Source organism: Syngnathus typhle, linkage group LG6, assembly GCF_033458585.1.
Source record: "Syngnathus typhle isolate RoL2023-S1 ecotype Sweden linkage group LG6, RoL_Styp_1.0, whole genome shotgun sequence".
NCBI classification, from domain to species: Eukaryota; Metazoa; Chordata; class Actinopteri; order Syngnathiformes; family Syngnathidae; genus Syngnathus; species Syngnathus typhle.
This window is the reverse complement of record NC_083743.1, coordinates 13,894,905-13,915,665: the sequence shown is the minus strand read 5'-3', so window position 1 is coordinate 13,915,665 and position 20,761 is coordinate 13,894,905. Positions and strand designations below refer to the sequence as shown.

The window sequence follows — 20,761 nt, the reverse complement described above, 5'->3', positions numbered from 1 at the left end:
TGCACACGCAGGTTGCGACTAGCTGGAGGGTAGTGAAGCTGCAGGAGGGGACAAGAACTCCATCAGCAGGCTACAGCCCTGGTTAACACTGTACAGCAGCAATCTGGCACGGTGTGACAACTCTTGCACAGATGGCATTTGCATAAAATACATTTATAGGAAGAGAGCAAAAGAGATAAAGAGAGTTTTTTTCTGAGGTGCTTTGCATCTCCTTTCCAACGCCTCTTAGTTGTTCTCCCCTTGCTCCCATGTCCCTCACCTTTTTCCACCTGGCATTGGTGCCCATCCAGCTTGTCTGTCTTTCCTTCTATCCTTTGCTCTGACCAAACTATCTTATGTCCTCCCCCCTCCTCCTTTTTTTTTTTTACTTTAAGAAATGCGGTCAACCTGGCCGTGCTAAAGCTCAACGAGCAGGGCCTGTTGGACAAATTGAAAAACAAGTGGTGGTATGACAAAGGAGAATGTGGCAGCGGGGGAGGGGATTCCAAGGTTAGCCCTCTCTGTCTGCCCCACCCACCCTGAGGGAACGGGGGTCAATCAGCGGCTGGGGAGCCTGAGATGGCCCCCATCCTGTAGTAATGCAAGCATCTGCCCTGGTGAAGAGTGTTGGCAAAGAGCAAAAATGAAGTCCAAAACCTCCTGAGACACCATCTGCTTTGAACGTAGACTCAAGGTTGCAGCTGTTGTCAATAGTGTGCACCTTTTCCCACATGAAAAGGTTCAGTCTTCTCACAGCCTACAACACTTGAGCCTTTTAAAGGATAACAATTTCTCTAAAAATACACTTTAATGGATTGCAGTAAACGTTATCAGACAACTGTACCAACACCAAAGTATCTGACGCTTCTTTCTGAAAGTAAAGAGCAAGGTGATGTGGAGGTTCTGTGATGAATAGATCCAAGAGGACAAGCTCCAAGTGCTGTAAAGGCAGGAATGTTCGCCCCCTAGTGGTGCTCCGGGGAGAGACGTAGTGGAAGAAATTCAGTTGATCAGAATGGCTAAAGTGTATGTAGGACTGGTCAAATTAAAAATAAGTAAATGTCATAATAAAAACAAACATAAAAAGCTAATTTAAAAAAGAAATGAAAAGTATATAAAATTGATATTTAGATGTATTCAGATATTTATTTTTGTATTTATTTGTGCATTTATTTTGACATTTAATTTTATTTTTGCGTAATTTTTGTATTTATTTGTGCATTTATTTTGACATTTCATTTTATTTTTGTGTTTAGTTTTACTTTCATTTTGTATTACATATTTTTTGTTGGTCAGTTGGTCCTCCATATAAGTAAGGTATTTGCTGCAGTTTCACTAAGCGGTATTGTGGATGAATAATTAACAGTGGTATGGTACAAGTACACGATAAACATCCAATTTGTTTGTTTTGTATTTCAAATTTTTTAAATTTATTTTGTGAAAACAATATGCCCAAACCACTTTTGAATTATGATGAAATGTATTCACCGCTACAGAATATCACTTCTACCGGACAGATTCCGATCAGATCAAATTATATAGCGATGCTATTGACAAAATAATAATAAAACATATCGGTAATATGGTTAATAAGTACAATGATAAATTATTATAACGATTTTGATTTCACAAAGATAAATCTATGCTTTGTTTGGGTGCGAACATTTTTAAGGGAGTTTAATCCTCCAAAGAAGTATAATTATAGAATAACATATAATGATACAAAGGTAGAATTTTCCTCTTAAATTTGCCTAGGTGTGAAATGCTGAGATACCAAGTATTTCATTGCACACCTTTAATAGTGTTCAATGATTTGACACTGCCGCAAGCAAAAGGCAATGCCTATCCTGCATTTTAATCATCCAAATGTAATGTCAAATGCCACAAAGGAGTCAAAAGACTTGCTAAACGTGCTGTGCCAGGCGTTCCACTTTCACCGTCTCTCCCAGCCACAACACAGAGCTACCACAACGTTCCTGGCTGGACAGTATTTGTGTGCAACTTGCTAAAGAACAAGCTGGGGTAGTATGGTTGTGTTACGTGAAGTGACAAAGGTGGGTCCCACTCATATGTCTGTAGCTCGCGTAGCTCCACTCCCCCCCCCCAGCCCCTCCTCAAGGAGCATACACACATGTACTCAGTGGGATCCATGCTAGGTCACTTGTTCTCAACTGATGAAGTACTTGCTAACATTGTGACTGAGCTGTGCAATGCATATATGTGAAAGATTTTAATAACATAAAATAACATGTCCTATGATGTTATTTATGTTATTTTTACACGCAAAGAACCCCGGTAAACCTTGCCGTTTTGAAACTGAGCGAAGCGGGCGTCTTAGACAAACTGAAAAACAAATGGTGGTATGACAAGGGAGAATGTGGACCCAAGGACTCTGGAAGTAAGGTCAGTCCCACGCTGCTACAGCCCAGAATGCTAGCCTGAAACTTTCATCCTCAACATGCTCCAGATTACTGCAACTACTGTCCTAGCAACACCTCCCAATAATACTATATTGTGCTCTACAACAGGAGAGAAATATATGTTTTTATATCGGGATATGGATGTGGTGATAAATCACATTTAGCAAAAAACATCAACTATCTGCAAGCAGATTATCGCTTTCTGTTCAGTTTCTGTAGCAATCTGTGGCAATCTCATTTTCATTGCACCTAGGCTCAGGAATATAATATTGACGGTGCACTATGCTCACGTTCATCTCATTGTCATAATCGGAAAGCTAAGACTAAACACGCAAAATTGTGTTCCAGTGCGTATTTTGAAGACGTATAAATGTACATCTACGCAAGTAATCCTAGAACCTTAATTTCAAAAGTTTGCAAATTACCTCTGCAAAATTACTGTCGTCTTAAACCATCAACCAAAGAAACAGTTGTTGAGAATTTTTCGCACAGGCGGTGTACTATAAACAACCACTAAAAATGTCATACTCTAAACAATTACTCAAATATATCACATCCAAATGCAACTGTTTGTTCCCCCTGCAAAATTGGGGAGAAATTATTGAAGGATAAAACATGAACATATTATGCCAAGGATTAAATCTCAATGAGCTAAACCAGAAAGGATGCAAGTTGTTTTGAACGTTTTTGGAAGTGCAGTCATATTTCTTCATTGCTAAGATAATTGGCGGCTCTCATCCATTTAAACGACTCTTAATTTAAGATGTTTATGATATGTTTGGTGCCTACGAGTCTAGACTGTACTGGAGAACTGGTAGTAGGAGTAGAAGTACTAACTGTAGATATAGAATTGTTTATCGTGAAGCAATGAATGCAGAATCATTCCAGATGCATGACATGATTACAGTATATTGATTTGGAAGCAATTACAACTGGATGTGTCTAACCCCCTGTACCCTCTTGTCTCTCTTCTCCCCGTTCCTCTTACTTTTTCTTCTTTTTTTACGTTACTCTTTCCATCCCATCTCGAATCTATTCACTCGCCCTCTGTTTTTATCTTCTTTGATTTTCTGTCACTCTGATAACCATCGACAACATCCCCCATTGGCTTCTACCTCACCCCCTTCCCCAACACAACTCCCCCTCCTGCTCTCCACAGGACAAGTCGTCTCAGGCCCTGAGCCTGTCTAACGTGGCCGGGGTCTTCTACATCCTCGTGGGCGGCCTGGGCCTCGCCATGCTTGTGGCATTGGTCGAGTTCTGCTACAAGTCGCGGGCCGAAGCCAAACGCATGAAGGTGGACCTTAGTCCCCCCCACTGCCCCAGCCCCTCCCCAAGCACCCAGAATCTAGCCACTTATAGGGAGGGGTACAACGTGTACGGCTCCGAGGGGGTCAAGATCTAGGGGTAGGATTTAGAGGCTGCCGTCTAGGTGGGGTCATTATGGTGGTGGTGGTCATGGTGGCGCTGTAGTTTGTTATGTTCATGCCAGAGCCTGTCAATGCGGAACCGTGTTGTTCTTCATGTGCTCATGACTACGTGCGGTCAAGCATTGTGGAACCAATGACGATTATTTTTGTTGTTGTTTTGTAATGAAATCTTCTTTCGGCTATTTTTTAGACCTAAAACCTTTACAGTACATTTCTTTTGTTGTTATCCTGGTTCCACCGTCTTTGGCTGCAATATAAGGATGAAAATGATGATGACATGACAGTGGCGGTGATGCTCATAGCTAATAACACAACTAGACAACTGCATTGTACTCTTCGCTAATTATTAACAAAACAATGGAGCAGGGATGCACAGCTCCATCCTCACATGCTGTTATATAAGAACAACACTTTAGATGTGGATGATTGTGGTACAATGGAAGTGCATGTTTTGTTTTAGAAAGGGCTCGGAATCATATTCAAGTTGAAATTGACTCTTCCCACCTCAGTAGGAAAAGTATCATAATATTTCTTCCAACTTATCAATACATCGGTCTTACATTCACACTTGTAGACCAAAACTAATATGCATGTTTCTGGAATGTGGGAGCAAACTGGAGAATCTCCATACAAGCACCAGGAAACCACACAAACTACACAAAGCTAAATTTCAGAACCTCAGAGTCTGAACCGTGAGACAATGTATTGTTTCTTTACACAACATAGGGTTGGTTTTACACAGACTGTTTCACACAAATATCCTCATCCGACTCACAGCTACAAACTAATTATATTCTGCGTAAACACGAGCTTTCATCAGTTATTTTCTCACTTTCAACACTAATGTGATAGAAATCACACTAAGGAAGCCCACGAGTATCAACAGACTAGTATGTAAAAACTATTGAGTACTGGAGTACATTACAACGGCTAAGGAGTACGGTGACATACAGTAGTTGTGATTTCCATTCAAACAAACATGCAAAAACAACCCATGCTCGGTGTTTGTTTAGTGGAGCTATGCATCCCTGTTGACCAAAGAGGTGCTAATCCAGCCCTGACAACTTCAAAAGAAGACCAGCATAGCTGCAGGGGGGAAATTGATCAACAAACACTTTATGTAGCACAGCTACTTAATGATGTTGAAAAGGGCCGATTAAATGAAGTAAAATGCGCTGACAGTGGCGGAGCTAGAGGGTGGACCGCAGGGGCATTACCCCCCTCCCCCTGAAATATGCTGAGACCTTCAAGGTGCCAGAGCAGATGATAACTTTTTTTTTTCCTAATCACCATTTTAGGCCTTTGTACAAATAATCGTTTTTTGTTTTGCTTGTTTTTTTGTTTTGTTTAGATACCCCCCCTCCAAGATCTGGCCATGCACACTCATTTAATAAGCACACAACCTCAACTGAAAACTTTGGGTTGTGTTACTAAAGTTATACAAATGATATGTGCATAAACATCATTGAGTAGCCTGTCCATGTAAAGTGGCCCACCCTACTCCAAGCGGTCTCGGCACTTACTCCCTCTCTATAAATCTGAATCCTTCAAATAAAGTTCCACCTTTCTGTTTTCCTTTGTCTTTCTCAAATCCTCACCTTCCAAAAATGTTCCCTTTTGAAATACAACCTGCCCAATTGTAGAATCACTTCAACCCGCACCCTATCAAACTTCCCCCACCTCACCCCAAACAGGATAGTCACTATAAAATGCAGATGTCAACAATTCACATTGTCACTTTGTTGCCTGCTTGTACCTTCTGCCTTGATCAAGTACGTCAACATTTAATGCAGTGATTGCCTTTCTGTGTGATCCATGCTTTGGGGGGTGCATTCACACCAGGAATTCCAAAGTTGATTTTAGATTGTTGGTTTTTTTACGACAAATTCCAATCAATTATTGGTGAAAATCAGTCAAAATTTTAGATTTCTAATACCAAGACTAAAGCATGTATAAAGTGTTTTACTACAAGATTGATTACTGGAAATAATTAATAAAATTCAAGAAGGAAATTTTCTTCATCTTTAATGTTTCTACTGGGCTAACCAGGTTTTACTCCCTAAATACTTTACTTCTCTATTGTCAAAGGCTATGGACGAGAGGAACTGCCAATCTGGGGCAAAGGTTTTTGACCGTTTGAGTGTACCCGCTAGTACGTTCGACCATATTTGCAAGTCATTCAAACATATCGAATGTGGCTATTTAGTACTTACATAAGCGCATACCCTGTGGTATTATAGGAAAATAATAGTAAAACCATGAAAAATACAGTGTTTGCATCCCTGGCTTTTCTAGCATAGTGTAGGCCAACTGCTAAATAAAAGCTTTTTATTATTCACACATGCCCAAGTAGGATACACAGTGGGAAAAAAATAGTAATAACTTTGTAGCATTTAGCCTACGAGTTCATTCAAACACCTTTGCAAACACATCCAAACGTATTGACCAGTCAAATATTTTAATTCCACTGTGGCAATTCCATACATCGGTGAAATGCAGGTACCACGGGGTACTATTTTTAGTATTTGGCAAGCCAACTACAGTATAGCGATGACATAAAACTGTGTTGGCGGGCGCATTATCAAATTCAGCTTGGTTTGACTTCTTTATTATATTTCAGTGTCCGTAGAAGTCCATTTAGTGATCTCAGTGTCCTCACAAATAAAATGTGTCTTCTTACTGGGCCGACAGCCACATATGAAGAAGTGACTCTTATTCTCCTTCTTTCTTTTTGTTAGCATTTCTCCTCTGAGTGATCTGTTCAATGCAGCATAGTTTTTGCACTGCTCTACTTCTATTAAATAGAAAACCAACTCTGACACACTTGAGGGGAGTGAGGCCTGATAGAGTTGAGTCGAGGCAACTTGATGTGACTGCACCTTCCCAACTTTGTACTTGGAAGCATATCTGTGTGGGTTCCAATTAATATGTATGAAGACTCATGCATGATTACGTCAAATGCATGCTTGCGTGTTTTGAAAGAAATGGGTGCAATTATAGAACGTTTTTTATGCACAGAAGGTATTTTTCCACACATAATTTGACAAACCTTTTTCCCCATTTAGCTGTCTTTTTCCGAAGCCATGCGGAATAAGGCCCGTCTGTCCATCACAGGAAGTGTGGGGGAGAACGGCCGCGTTCTAACGCCAGACTGCCCTAAAGCAGTGCACACTGGCCATGCCACCCTCCGACACCCCGGCCTTGCAGTGGTCTCCACCGGACTGCCCTGAAAACCAAAAAAGATCCGCTGTGCCTTAGTGACACACCAACATGCAGACTCACATTGAAGGATCACATCAATATTCATCACCTTATCCTCAAATGCCATACAATTTTACATCTTTTCCGCTGCCTCTGACTTATTTGACTGAAGAAAGTGGAATAAATGGGAAACAATGTTGTGAACATTGCTGTAGTTGGCTGCAGCATTTTTTTTTAATTAGTTTTGGAGGATTCGTTCAAAAGAGTGATACTTAAAACGCTGAGATGTAACTACCATCATGATGAAGAAAAAACTCTCTTCTTCATTGGACAGTCTCGGCCAATAAGCGGCACCCCTCAACAACGCCTTACAAAGACAAACGTTGATGTTGATCATATTGTCACGGCTGTTGTCATCTCGCCTGCAAAGTACCAGGTGCATCATCTTAGAAGACCACGAAACTGTAAGCCTGAATTTTGAGGACAATGCAGACTTTGCCATGGAAATTCAAATATGAAAGACAAAGCTTTGTTATTTTTCATGCAGAATGAATTCTTGTTTCATGCAGCAAGGCAGACAGCCACTATGGAACAGACAAAATCCATTTTGCTGTTTGCGTGCCATAAGATGGCCCCTAGAATACAAACCCCAATTCCAATAAACTTGGGACAATGTGTAAAATGTAAACAATACACTGATTTCTACATCCTTTTTTAAACTAGTAGATTCAAATGAAATGAATATACCACATGTAGGAGCTGTTTTATGTTCAAACTAAATGTTGTTTTTTGTTTCTTTATTTGGGAGAATACTTGGGGGGGGACACTAATGTTGATAAACATTTGAAAATTGGAAATCTTGTCTTCATATATTTAAATATACGTTGAAGATTGTCCTGTCATTATATTCTACGCAATGTCCCAACATCATTGGAATTAGCGTTTGTAAATACGGGTTTGTAACACATCAATAGTCTTTCACCAATAGCTTAACAACCTAGAAATATGAAGAAAAAAAAGCTAACCATTATTGAGGGTTCAGTTGTATGTACAGATGTGGAAAGAAAAACTAAAAATGGCAAATGAGCTCACAAGACTCAAGAGTGGGACCTTATGGACGTTTGCAAATGACCAAAGCAATTCCAAAATTTGATCCACAAATTTTGAATATAGTTGTCAATTTATGACCATATTCTGTTGTGAACACTCAGTCGCAAGTGGCTTAGAGACAGTAGACTGTGACGACCAAAGGTCGACAATCTTCTAGAAAGAAGCTTAGCAGCCAGTGGAATCATGTACGTATGTCAGGTTCAGTGGCTACACTCTTCAGCTACACGATATCATTGCTACTGTCGAGTAATTCAACAAAACATTTCACATACCAGTACCTTGTGTTACATTAAAATCATTCTTTCCCCCTTCCTCTGTACTTTGTGCCACCTTTTCCACCCGAGTTTCAGGATGCTAAAAATCCTCAGTTATGTATGGTCATAGAGAAAGCCTATAGTTGGTCTGCATTGAAGATTATGGCACATTTAGACTTCCGGGGCCTTGAAATGCAGAATGCAGTGAATTGTGACACAAAGAGCCGGAAAACCAAGTGCAAGGGAGACAATGAAAACTGTGGTAAATCAGTGGTATGGTTGTGAATGGACTCCCTATGGAGTGCATATGTATCAAGAATACCACAGAAAGTCAAGCCAGTTAAATAAAAAAAGAAATCCTCTTTGCACATTTGCAAACAACTGAGTGTCCCAATGTAGTCGCCTATTAGCTGCAAATCATCCATTCATAATGTGAAAGCTTTGATTAATCTGAACCATATAGTCTGAATCTTTTTCTCTCGGGTAATAAAAAGGCAGTATAAGGCGTTATGAAAGCATCATATCGAAAAGCTTGCTTTTTAAAATTCTTGTAAATAATGTGTAGCAAAACTCACACTGTCTGTTTTTTAAACATGTTAGATAATTCATTGCAATAATGAGTACAAACTAAAATCGCCACTACTTGTAATTAGAATCAAATTGTTTTGATAAATCTACATATTATATATGTAAATATATAGTTATACAAAAACAAAAGACTATCTATATATAAAATATGTCTATAGAGAATTATTGAAAATATGGATCTGATTGTCAGAGGCCATGGTATACACTCTGTTACATGGCTTTTTTTGATAACTGGACAATATTAATATGCCACAGTCTTTGTGCGTCTCACCGAACACTGAAAGCCCATCTGGCATCTCCACCTACACACAGAGATGCACACAAACATACAGATACAAAAACACACAAAGTCGATCGCCTGAGCACAGCGAAATGGGTTCTGAGGATTTTATCTGTTAGTTTCTTGTGGCTCTGCATTGTTTCCGTATGTTTTTACTTCTAAAAGAGAGGTTGGTCCCAGGTCCACTAAGCTCCATGCTTCAACAGTGGAACCAATGAGAGCACTGAAAGAATGAATAATGGTGACAAGCGTGCAGTGTTTGGGGCTTGTGGCGTTTGTGTTCATCAAATGTTGCCTCGGAGCGAGGTCATCTGCAAATGCGAAGCCTAGGCAAGCTCACACTGAAGGATTTATTGGCTGTGGATGTATTGATCCAAATTTACCCTAAAGGCATTGGCTGATGTTTACCTGCTGATGTGATGTAAACATGTATTAAAGTTGATTTCATAGATTGGCATGGCACATTCATGCTCACTGAAATAATAGTGTGACAAATCTGAAAAATATAAATGGTTCAAGTTTATTTTGTAATGAAGATTTGGGTTTTGTTGCCTCAAAGAGGAAATAAAGGTTTATCCCATATTGATTTTTCTATTCATTTAAAAACTGGCTTTCATATAGTTAAATTGGATGTCACAGAGTAGCAATCCTGCATCAAATATGTGCGAGCAGAATTTAGTGAGGCACAGATGAAAATGATTTTAAAAAAGAACTTTAGGGTTGACTCATAATTAAAGGGGCTGCAGACATTTTCAGCCTGGAATTGTACTGAATGTATATGAGAAAGAGAATTTCACAATATTTATTCTATATACTGATACTAGATCAATAAAATAATTAATTTCATGCTTCAACCACGAAAAAGGTATTTGCTGGGCTGACATGTCAGCATGGCAGTTAGTTGTGTCGTTATTATTATTTTTTCTAGTCAACGTTGAATCTGAACATTCTGTGTGTGTGTTTTTTCTGCTGCACTACAGTCAGCCTGCAGGACACATTCACACAACACAGAAGGGATGTTACTAAATTCAGTAGATTGACACTTGAAACAAAGCAGCTTCCAATGTACCAGATTTCTTGTACACAACTTTTTGGAGCACCACAAAAAAGTCAAATGGGCAGGAAAGCAATTTTTTAAAAAATGCTGGACCTATTATTGTACATGTTTCAGTCGATCTAGCTTCAGAATAGACGAGTTTTAATTAGCTAGCGCCATCTGGCGGTTGATACCAAGTAGCTAAATTAATTTATAATGGAAACACATTTCCCTTTTTTCCCCTCATCTAGACATGCATCATTTGCTGATAAAATCTTGAATCTAATGCTTCGTGACCTCAAAATTGGCACTTAAATCTGATGACTTTGACGATTACTTTAAAGGCAACATCCACAGAATGTTATCTTGTAAAAAAATCTCGAAGCCTTAAAAGATTGCGTGCAGATCGATCTTATTCAATGGAGTAACCAAATACCCTTTAAAACCCCGGCTTTGATAAAGAGGGATTATGTTAAATCGTTTCCGCTTTAACAGCTGAAATGACTCTTTCAGGGAGCGTTTTTAAAGGTTTAGCATACCAAAACAGCGTGATGTTTTCTTTCTTAAGGAAACAATTAGAAATGACCCTTTCAATCACTACAATGCTGTAAATATGGCATTTTTTAAACTGAGTTTATCATTTACTACATTTTATACTAGCAAGTGAATGCATCATTGAGGTGCGCATTTACGGTCGTTCCTATTATTGGTCAATCTGCTCAACGCTTCTTGTGACATCATCAGCTCTCTTCCGGGGCATGTGTGGTCAAAGTAAAATGTAAACAAAGTGCCTACCACATTTTTTCACGATACAACAGTTTCGATCATATAGATGCTATTGAAACGCGAGTTTTCCTTCGCTGTAGAATGTCGGCAATATATTAATTATTACTCACAGAATGCACATGCAACAGCGTGCAAGCTAATGTGAGCAAGCCGACAACTTCTGACAGCCACAACTTCTAGTTAAGGAGCCCAAATGTCAGAGGCTGGCGAGCAGATGGGTTCTGTTCGCTGGGCTTTTCGCTGCGCGTCGTGGACTCCTGGCAGGGCTGACTGGCTCTTTGCTGCACGCTGTATTCAACCGGAAGAGAAAGACCGAATAGGAAAGTTTGTATTTGCTAAAGATGCCAAATCAGCCATGGTGAGCGTAAACGTATTGGCTTTGCACTATTTGCACTGAGGGTCACTTGTCAAATCAACACGTTCTTTTGCCAGGCTGGCAGGTTGCTGCTGAGGAGGTTCGTGTGTGAGAGGATACACGTTCCCTGGACACATATCTGCTTGAAACGATCACCGAGGGGGAAGCCTTATCTGGTTGCACCGCTTCAAGATCGACCTCAGACCTGGAACTTTAACATCTCCCACCAGGGCGACTATGCGGTGCTTGCTGCTGAGAAGGGGATGGAAGTTGGGATTGACATCATGAAGACATCCATGCCTGGTAAGCCAACAGTCAAATTTGACATAATTGGACGTCTGCTCTAAAAGCTTTCCAGAACTCTGCAATGGATGAAAATTATTATAGTGTGTGTAGTAGCTTGTGCCTCTGGGTGACGCTGTTGTGCCATCGAGGAGGGGAAAAAAACAGGGCAAATCTTTGCATGTGAGTGGTAGAGCTAGAGTGCAGTCATGATGTTTGTCTACCTCATCTCATTTGATACAACACACATCTCACTCCATTTTTGTCCTCCCCTCCCTGTCGTTTTGGTTCCATCCTTCTTTCCCTCTTCTCTTCAGGTAGCAGAACTGTGCCCGAGTTCTTCCGCATCATGACTCGTCAATTCACGCCGTACGAGTGGCGCGTCATCCGGTCAGCCGGCTCCGAGCAGCATCAGCTCGCAATGTTCTACCGCCACTGGGTAACCATGACAACCGTACAACCTTGTTGTCACATTGCATCGCTGCTACCTCCTGCAGGGGGTGTTCTGTGTGTGTGTTTGTGAGAGCAAAGCATAGCGCTGCTACTTTTGCCTCCCGCTCCCTTATTCTCTCACGCACACACACACACACACACGGAACAGCAATGGTAAGCAAAGCTGTGAGATTGAAAGGGTGGCACAGTGACGTCAAGCTCTGATGTCATCATCACACCTTTGACTAATGTCAGAGCTCAGTGGTTGCCATAGCAACTAGCCCTGTAATTCTGTTGTGGCTCATTGGCTATTGAACAGGGTGTCATACACACAGAGCCATATTTACAGAAACAGTCAATCTTTTGGACATACGCTGTTTTGTTATCTATTGTATACATCTGCATATTATACCATAAATTATTGTCATCGGTTTATTCTATTTCAGTTTACACTGCTGAATTTATTTGTGTTTGTTGGAGCACCCACATGCAAGCATGGCAAGAAGAAATGCCATAGTGATGGAATGTACACATTGAGCAATAATCTGACTGGGATTGTCGTTTCCGCTCAAGGCCCTGAAGGAGAGTTTCATCAAGGCCATCGGCACAGGACTGGGCTTCAATCTGCAAAGGTTGGAGTTTCATCTGTCCCCTGAACCTCTCACACAGGCCCATGTGCTCTGTCAAACCAGAATGCACCTGGATGAAGAGGATGAGGAGAACTGGTTGTTTGAAGTGAGTATGTGTGTAGGAGGAGCTTCTATCACGTAAAAACTGGACAAAGACTGACGTAGATATGAAAGTCTTGAATTCTTGATATATAAGACTACAATTAAAAATCCCTTCAGGTGAGCTGGATTTAATTTCATTCTATTTCAGATTAGAGTCAAGGTACATGGTGGACTCAATTACATGTAGTGCAACGTTTGGGATGAAGGAGCGCAAAGTGCAAACATCCCACCTGCACCTCAGTGGGTTTCCTAATGGAAGCGTCCACTCAGGTGGTCTCACTCCGCTGAAATTGACAGCAAAATCCGGGGGGGATGAGAGGTGCTCGATCAAAGCGGAGAAAAACGTCCCTTTCGATTGTTCTTTGCTCATCTTGTTTTGTATTCCATGTCCTCATACTTGCGTTCTTCTCTCAACATCTGCCCTCACCTCCCTTTGATGTCTTCCAATATTGCATTCTCTGATGTTATCTTTAGCCCTCCTCTCACCCTTTGCCTACACGCACACAGGCAGAAGAATTAGCATGTGACCGCTAAAAGGTTACGAGCAGTCTAAAAAGAGCGGCTTGTCTCTTTCTTCACGTCTTTTCCCTCGAGAGGTACCCGAGGCCTAATGCAGTTCTAGTGTCAAGGTTTTCTCGCAAGGAGATATAACGGCTCACTCGCGGTGTGTGCCTTTTTTTCAACCATTTGGCAAAACATTTTTTTTTTCATTTTGTTTTTATTACTGTATTACTTCCATTGCAAAAATGATCATGGCTTGACCAGCAAGGAGTTTTAGAATGGGAGTGTGAACATTTATTTCAGACTGTCAAGGTCATTACGGTTAAATGTGACATGCAGCATTTAGGTCGCCGTTAGATTTTTTGTTTAGGCAGCCAGATAGATCAACAATATTATGAATACATTATCTCCACGTCACATGCAATTTTTATGGTGTTTGTGTGCGTGCAGGAGAGTTTACTTGATGGCGATCATCATGTTGCTGTAGCATTGGGACACAATGCAGTAAGTATTCCGCATTGCCTCTGTCTTGTTTAGAAATTATTCCGTGAGGAGCCAGCAGTTGCCAAATTGTAACCTCTGCTCATTCAATTGGGCTCACCTGATTTTCAGAATTGGACCTCATCTCTTCCTCCGCCCACTGCTTTCACACTGTTGACGTTCACTGACCTCATCGCATCGGCATCGCCTCTGACAGACGAAGACCCCGCCTACTGGGAAAGCTTCAGAATGAAGGCCGAAGCACCTTTAAGACACAGACCTTTATGTCAGACGTGATCTCAGACATTCAGAGCATGAAGTGGTCACATTTGAACATTTACAGTGTTCCAGGACTCTTCACCAATAGAGACAAAATGGTATTTGAGTGTTCAGTTGGCTCAAGATTTTGCTTTATACCATAATTTATGCTCGTATATAAGTGAAATGTGATTTACGTAATGCTATTATGCTCTTCAAAAAATATTCACAACATGGACATTTTTTTAATTAAGCACACCCCAGACACTTCATTAAGGGCACCAAACTTGTGCCTGCTTGGACGCCTTCAGAACATTTTTAATTATTCATGGTAGTATGGACTACACAGTACGCACTGCCATGTTCAAGAATCTACTTTCAGATGATTTCATCTCTATGAAGTGTGAAGTGTCCTTGAAGAAGCAATGGAGGATCATGCTACTTTTTGCCCATTCAAGGGACAGATGTGGTTAGCTCAGCAACAATATTATTATGATTATAACTCGCACCCGTAACTTCTGTGATGGTTATTATATCTTATATTATATCTTCCCTTATAAAAGAAAAGCAAGCATGAATGAATAAAGAGAACTTAGTCAATATACATTGTTTTGATAATGTCAATAAACCGGACAATCATTTGTACTGCACCCACCTCACACTTACGACCCTAAAACAAGTTTCTTGGAGCCTTTTGAAACAGCATTGCAAAAACGTGGTACATTATAGTGTGCGTAAAAAAAAAAAGCATGCGCACAACTTGAAGTGGTGACTTATTAAGTGACCTGATGAATTACTCTGTCCAGGGCTATGAAGTAGATAAGAAGTTACTGAAGAGCAAACAAGGAAATGCTAAGCAGTTCCTGAGATGTTCTCAAAGCTTGAAATGTGATAAATGATGCTTGATTAAGAGTTGCAAATCTTTAGTCTACTTTTTTTCCTCCATGTTCAGACAATCTTTTAGGTCAGAGGCTGTATTCAAATGGGGATTACAGTCATGGCTCAGAAATCATTTAAGTCTGCAGACAGAGATGATTGTTTCTATTTATACATGAGTAGCTAAGTATGCAAATGCAGTCCTCTTTACTACCGTGAAAGGAACAGAGCTCGAAAACACACACACACAATTGAAGTCATAGCCTCCAGCTGGCCTGAATTAGTTTGCCTCTTGGCCATTTTAAATCTTGCAGTGGGTTCAGGTTGAAGTCACACTTGAGAGAAAGCATATTTAGTAGCCTCGGGTTTACAAGGCTTATCAGACTAGAGGAATATTTTTTTTTTTTATTAGATGTGATGGCAGGAGTTAATCAATGAGGGGTAAATATTCCACGCTAGGCCTGCGTGGGGTCTTTGCATAACTGTCATTTTTGTCATTATACCTTCAAATATTGATATAATAACAAAACAAAATATTTGATTTTGTTTTAAATTTTGCACTTATTTTTATTTTACGGAGCAGGGTGACATGCAAGGATGAGGTCTATTTTGAAACTGAGGCTTGTTTTTTCATGAAAGAAAAAAGAGAAAAAGAAGAGAAAAAACAAGAAACAACCTTTGCTTTTCCAATCCATGTGTAACACAAACCCTGATAAGACAAAAACACACTGCATGATACAAACTTTGGCCCTTTTTTTTTTCATGTGAAACTGGGGCATCTACATCCAGCCAGCTGCACTAATGCAAAAGAAAAAAAAATAGGAGTGTGTGACAGAGACCATGTGTGCACGCATTTGTGTGCGCATGTGCACCGAGGTAATCCAGTGCTGCCGGCAGAGGCAGAATGATCAGAAAGACAGGATGAAGAAATAATGTGGGAAAGGGCAAAAACGGAGAGTCACAGAGAAACCAAATACGTTGAGGATTAGACACAATAAAGGAGGAAATATGAGTACGATAAATAAAACAAAATACAACCCACACGCAGAAGTATATACACAAATAGGTTAATTAAATGGAACATTGAAATTGATCGCAACAAGAGAGCAAGCAAGAGGGTAGGAACGTGAAAAGGATGGTGGCTTCTCCTTTCACCGCTCGTCTGAACCTGCGTCAGTCCTCTTAATCAAAGTCACTGCTGCACATTCAAATGGTTGATTAGTGAAGAAACACATTGTCAATGGTCACAGCTAAAACACACAAGCGCACAATGATGATGATGACAATGAGATGGATTTGTACCCTATTTTTCCATGTTGAATTAAAAGAAGCCTTGGGATTGTCCCAGTTAATTAACCAAAGGCTTGAAGGTGACAAATATTTTACATTCTACTAAAGTCAAACACTGCACCTAATTAAAAATAACAAAAGAAAACTGTCATACTCTATCTTGTGCAGTTTTAATTCAATTTTTATTTTGTGTAGGAGACACACAAACACCTGCCCCTCTCGCACGAACACCGATACACACTGATTCATTATTAAAAGGCTATCCATCACTGCGCACATGCAGCACATACACGCACATTGATTTGTTTGGACCAAATGAATGTCCTGTGGGAGCTAATGCAACACCACAGTGAGTGAAGCATTCACTTAGGAAAGATGAGATCTTCTAACTTCATTTTGGTGGGGATATGAAAGATAGACCCTTTTGCCTTTGGCGGGCGGGGGTAAGTGATGTAACAAAAAGGGAAATACCGTTTTTTTCCATGTATAATGCGCCCCCATGTATAATACGCACCCTAAAAATGGCATGTTGATGCTGGAAAAAAGCCTGTACCCATGTATAATACGCACCCAAATTTTGACTCCTACTTAAGTCCGTAAATGTAAAATTATTTCAGAAAAAAGATCATCTTTGGGAACAACTGGATGTTATTCTGCCGGTCAGTATCACTGTGCATGCGCTAGCAAACTCGATAGCAAAGAAATGTTTCGGATTTGTGTAGGGTACATTGTGACAGCAAACGAGTAGGTGATCGAGCAAGCGTCTGATACGAGAGCATTGTGTTTGTATGGAGCGTGTTTGAAGTGAACACCAGAGAAGAAAGCGCATCTGTAATGGCGGCCTCCATATCATCTCCGGATAAAAAATAAAACAAAAAAAATAAAAACTTTTTTTTCTTTTTTTTTGGACCCATGTATAATGCGCACCCCAGATTTTAGGACAATAAATTAGTTAAATTTTGAGCATTATACATGGAAAAAAACGGTATTTAAGAATGAGAAATTTAACTCAGTGTAATATTAATGGACAAATGATAACAGTTTTGTCTCTGAATGTCATCAAAGTGTTCGAAACATTTAACTCAAAGTTTGGCTACAGTGAGAACGTTCTACACAAGGAATGGGACTTACCATCATGGGAAATATTTGCGTTTGATGTTGTCAATGGAAAGTTTTGTAATTGGAAGCAAATTTTCTCACTGCTTCAATAACATGTTTCCATCTACGTGTCAGACCAGCGGTTATCAAAACATGGACAAAATTGTCTCCATGTAGGCAAAAGTTCTGCAGAGAAACCTTCTGTAGCGTGCAAACACACAAAACACATTCCTTGCTTGACTTGCCGCTAAAGGTTGAAAAATTATCAAAACATCAATACGTTCCCATCCCTTTCTTCTGAGGCGGGTGGTTAGATACACATAGATACATGCACAATTGCACAAATAGACACACGCGCACAAACACACATAAGCAAAGTGCTATTAGCTTGTTTTTGCAGCTGAAAGAGGAAGACCAATAGAGCAAGTTCACAAAAGTCAGAAGTCAAACAGGCCAGGGGAATGTTTACTGCTCGAGCAAATTTAAATTTCAAGTTTACAATCTTGTGCAGCATGAAAGTGTGTGTGTATGTGTGTGTGTGTTTGCCGCTGTGTACAAAGATGAGTTTGTGCAAAGGGAGCGATAAAGAGGAGGGAACCAGAATAGATAGAAGGGTAAAACATTCCAATCCATCCATTTTCCCTAACGCTTATCTTCCCTCATCGGGGGTCACGGCGCGTGAGCTGCAGTCTATCCCTTCTGACTTTGGTCAAAAGCTGGTGTACGCTCTTGACAGTTTCACTGCTCTCATTTCCCCACTTTAATCATTGCACTTCATAATTCAAGACCAAATCTTGGTCTATTATTTAGTTCTGAAATGCTGGACTTAAGTTACTCTGCTGGAGAGAGCTACTTGTTCCTTGACACCCTTGGATGGCGATTTCTGTGAAATCGCCCTGAGAGTTTTGCTAGCTTTTTTATGATGTTGGGAAATGACTGCCGAACAATACATGTCATTCACACCCTGTGCTCAGACAAGAAAATACTAAAGGGCAAGTACAAACACATCACATGCACACTGTTTGCGCTAATAATAGATTAATCTGATAATTAATCTAAACTGATTAGATTCTAGAGCAATAGAAGGCAAAATGAGTAACTAATGGGAGCGTTGTAACGAAGTTAAAGGATGTTCCAGGAAGCGCAAAGGCACATGCACATGCGGAGTTTCCTTTTCAGATTCTTGTAGATGCCTTGAAGGAGCCACGTTTGCTGCTGTTAACGTTTACATCCAAATGAGAGACAAGTCACGAGATCTCAAGCATAGACTGGACAAATACGCCTTTGTCGAAGACTACTCAGGATTTTGCCATGGGAGACCTTGAAGAAAAAAAGACAACAAACAAAGCATCATTTTAACTGTTATTAAGACGATTGAAAGCCAACTTTACATTCAGACAAAAAAAGATAAAGGAAGATGTTTTCAAAGAGCAATGTCAAAAATCCCGTAAAGGGCATCCTACTCACCCAGCCCTGCAAGGTCTCCTCCACAATCGTTTAATTTGCATGGATCAACTCTAATCCCCAATCCTGCTCATCTCTTTTCCACCCAGGCAACCATGATGGAAAATATCAGTGCCAGGGAGGACATGTGGATTATCGCTCTTCTGATACCAACTCGTCGTCCGCACTTGCACACTACGGGGCAACGTGGGACTCAACCATCCACGTGCGCCTATGGAGAAATTAAGTCAACAGCAAACCAATCAACAACCAAAAAAAAAAGGCTGAGAAAAAAGTGATCAACGTACCTGCTGAGGCTTGGAGGGGACAAGTGAAATGGAGTGTGCTGAGTGATGGCAGTGATGTATTAGAGGGCGACCGTGAGAGACTGATTTATTGAAGACCGATGAATGAGACATGTGGCTGTGTACATGCGTGTGCTGACACAACCTGCTAGCTTAAGATATATGGTAGCTACATCACTGCAACGCTGTCAAGTATAAGAGAGATGGTCTATCATTCATTCATTCATTCAAGGCTGACAAACATATCGCAAGGAGCAGGCACCCACAAAAAAAAAGATTATCGCAATGTGTTACATAAGGCAACATAATCACGATTAAGCCTCCCAGGAGAAAGTAGACACATTGACTTCCTCTACAATTGTGGTTCCAAAGGCTTTCTAAACTTATCTGACATTTTTTTAATTTCTTGACTTTGTTAGGTTCACGGTGAGCTGGAGCCTAAGTCACATGGTACAATTTAAGAATGTTTATGTGACCAAATATGGTCATCACTCATGGATTGAACAACATCCAACTCCTCTTGATTTTTCCTCTTCCAAAGATATTTTGGACAGGCGGGTGAACTTGAACCGAAATTGTGGGCCAGGATCTTTCTCAAGTCCAACAATAGTAACCTTTGATCATTCAAATTTCCCACAGTAAGTCTTCCCAGATTAGTGGAATCTGTGAAAGGATGAACATTTTATCTGTGGCAAAATATGAGTTTTATAAGGACATTAATCTTAAAACAATGTTTCTCAACAACAAATAACAATGACTTGTTTTTGTAGTCAACAAGAGAAATTCTCACAGCCTGGCGTTCTTTGGTGAACGAACACACGTCACACCCAGCGATCACAAAGCGTCTCCTCTCCGCATGCGGCCACAAGTAAAGACTGCATAATTCATGGCCATGCAGAGGAGTCCAGCACACACACACACACTACACACACACATACGCACTCCTCTCGGCAGACAGTCAAGATGTTTCTCCTGTCAGTGGTACCATTATTCAGCCCTGCTTCATTTGGCTAATATGACAGGCACCGTGTGTAAATTGCATGACCTTTGTTTGCCCGTTTATTGCCACCTTTGTTTGTGTGTGTGTGTGTGCGTGCGTGTGTTATTGTGTGTGTAATTACCATTAGCACATTAGAGCGTGCAATGTTATGCCACAACCCATAGTCAGTGGCCTGTGAAGTTGAGACCATTCATGTAAAATATTCAAACCTCACATTGCCAATTAGTGTAATGGGGACGTATTTGCATAAAAGCGTTGAGGGGGCATAAATAAAGGGATGCACGAAACAACTGTGCAAAGTTGAGGGATGAACAGCGATGACACACAAGGATTATATTTTGCTTCTGTTTTGAAATGTGTTGCTGTTGCCGTACAGCAAGGAGGCTTTGGGTTCAAATGCTGACTCGGGCCTAGTCTGGGTGGAGTTTTATTTGTTCACTCCATTTTAAAAAGACAATGTTAAACTTCATTTTAACTTCATCAACTAGAAAAAGTCAATCTGTCCACCCAGCCAATTCATTTTCCTTGTTCTTATTTGCGTCATGGGTCGAACGAAGCATGCTCAAGGTGATTTTGAGGCACCACTGGCTTCAAACATTAAATTTCTATCTGTTCAGTCAAGATGA

At 40.4% G+C, this 20,761-nt stretch overlaps 2 protein-coding genes across 3 annotated transcripts in view; both read left to right on the top strand.

The window, feature by feature from the left end:
* The window catches only part of gria4a (glutamate receptor, ionotropic, AMPA 4a), a 73,001-nt gene extending 65,757 nt beyond the window's left edge, over positions 1 to 7,244 (top strand). Inside the window, exons 16-18 of one of the 2 annotated variants that reach the window (XM_061281436.1) lie at positions 375 to 489; positions 3,559 to 3,696; positions 6,895 to 7,244. In XM_061281436.1, coding sequence (XP_061137420.1) covers positions 375 to 489; positions 3,559 to 3,696; positions 6,895 to 7,059 — 418 coding nt within the window. In that variant the 3' untranslated portion in view covers positions 7,060 to 7,244. Of the gene's footprint in view, positions 1 to 374; positions 490 to 2,267; positions 2,383 to 3,558; positions 3,697 to 6,894 lie in introns of both variants that reach the window. The other variant, XM_061281434.1, reaches the window with a different exon arrangement.
* A 3,782-nt stretch (positions 7,245 to 11,026) lies between these two features.
* On the top strand, positions 11,027 to 14,725 carry aasdhppt (aminoadipate-semialdehyde dehydrogenase-phosphopantetheinyl transferase). Its single transcript, XM_061281841.1, has 6 exons — positions 11,027 to 11,442; positions 11,517 to 11,742; positions 12,039 to 12,160; positions 12,727 to 12,888; positions 13,836 to 13,889; positions 13,998 to 14,725. The coding sequence occupies exons 1-6, from the start codon at positions 11,278 to 11,280 to the stop codon at positions 14,160 to 14,162; spliced, it is 894 nt and encodes a 297-aa protein (XP_061137825.1). The 5' UTR covers positions 11,027 to 11,277; the 3' UTR covers positions 14,163 to 14,725.
* Positions 14,726 to 20,761: the final 6,036 nt, after the last annotated feature.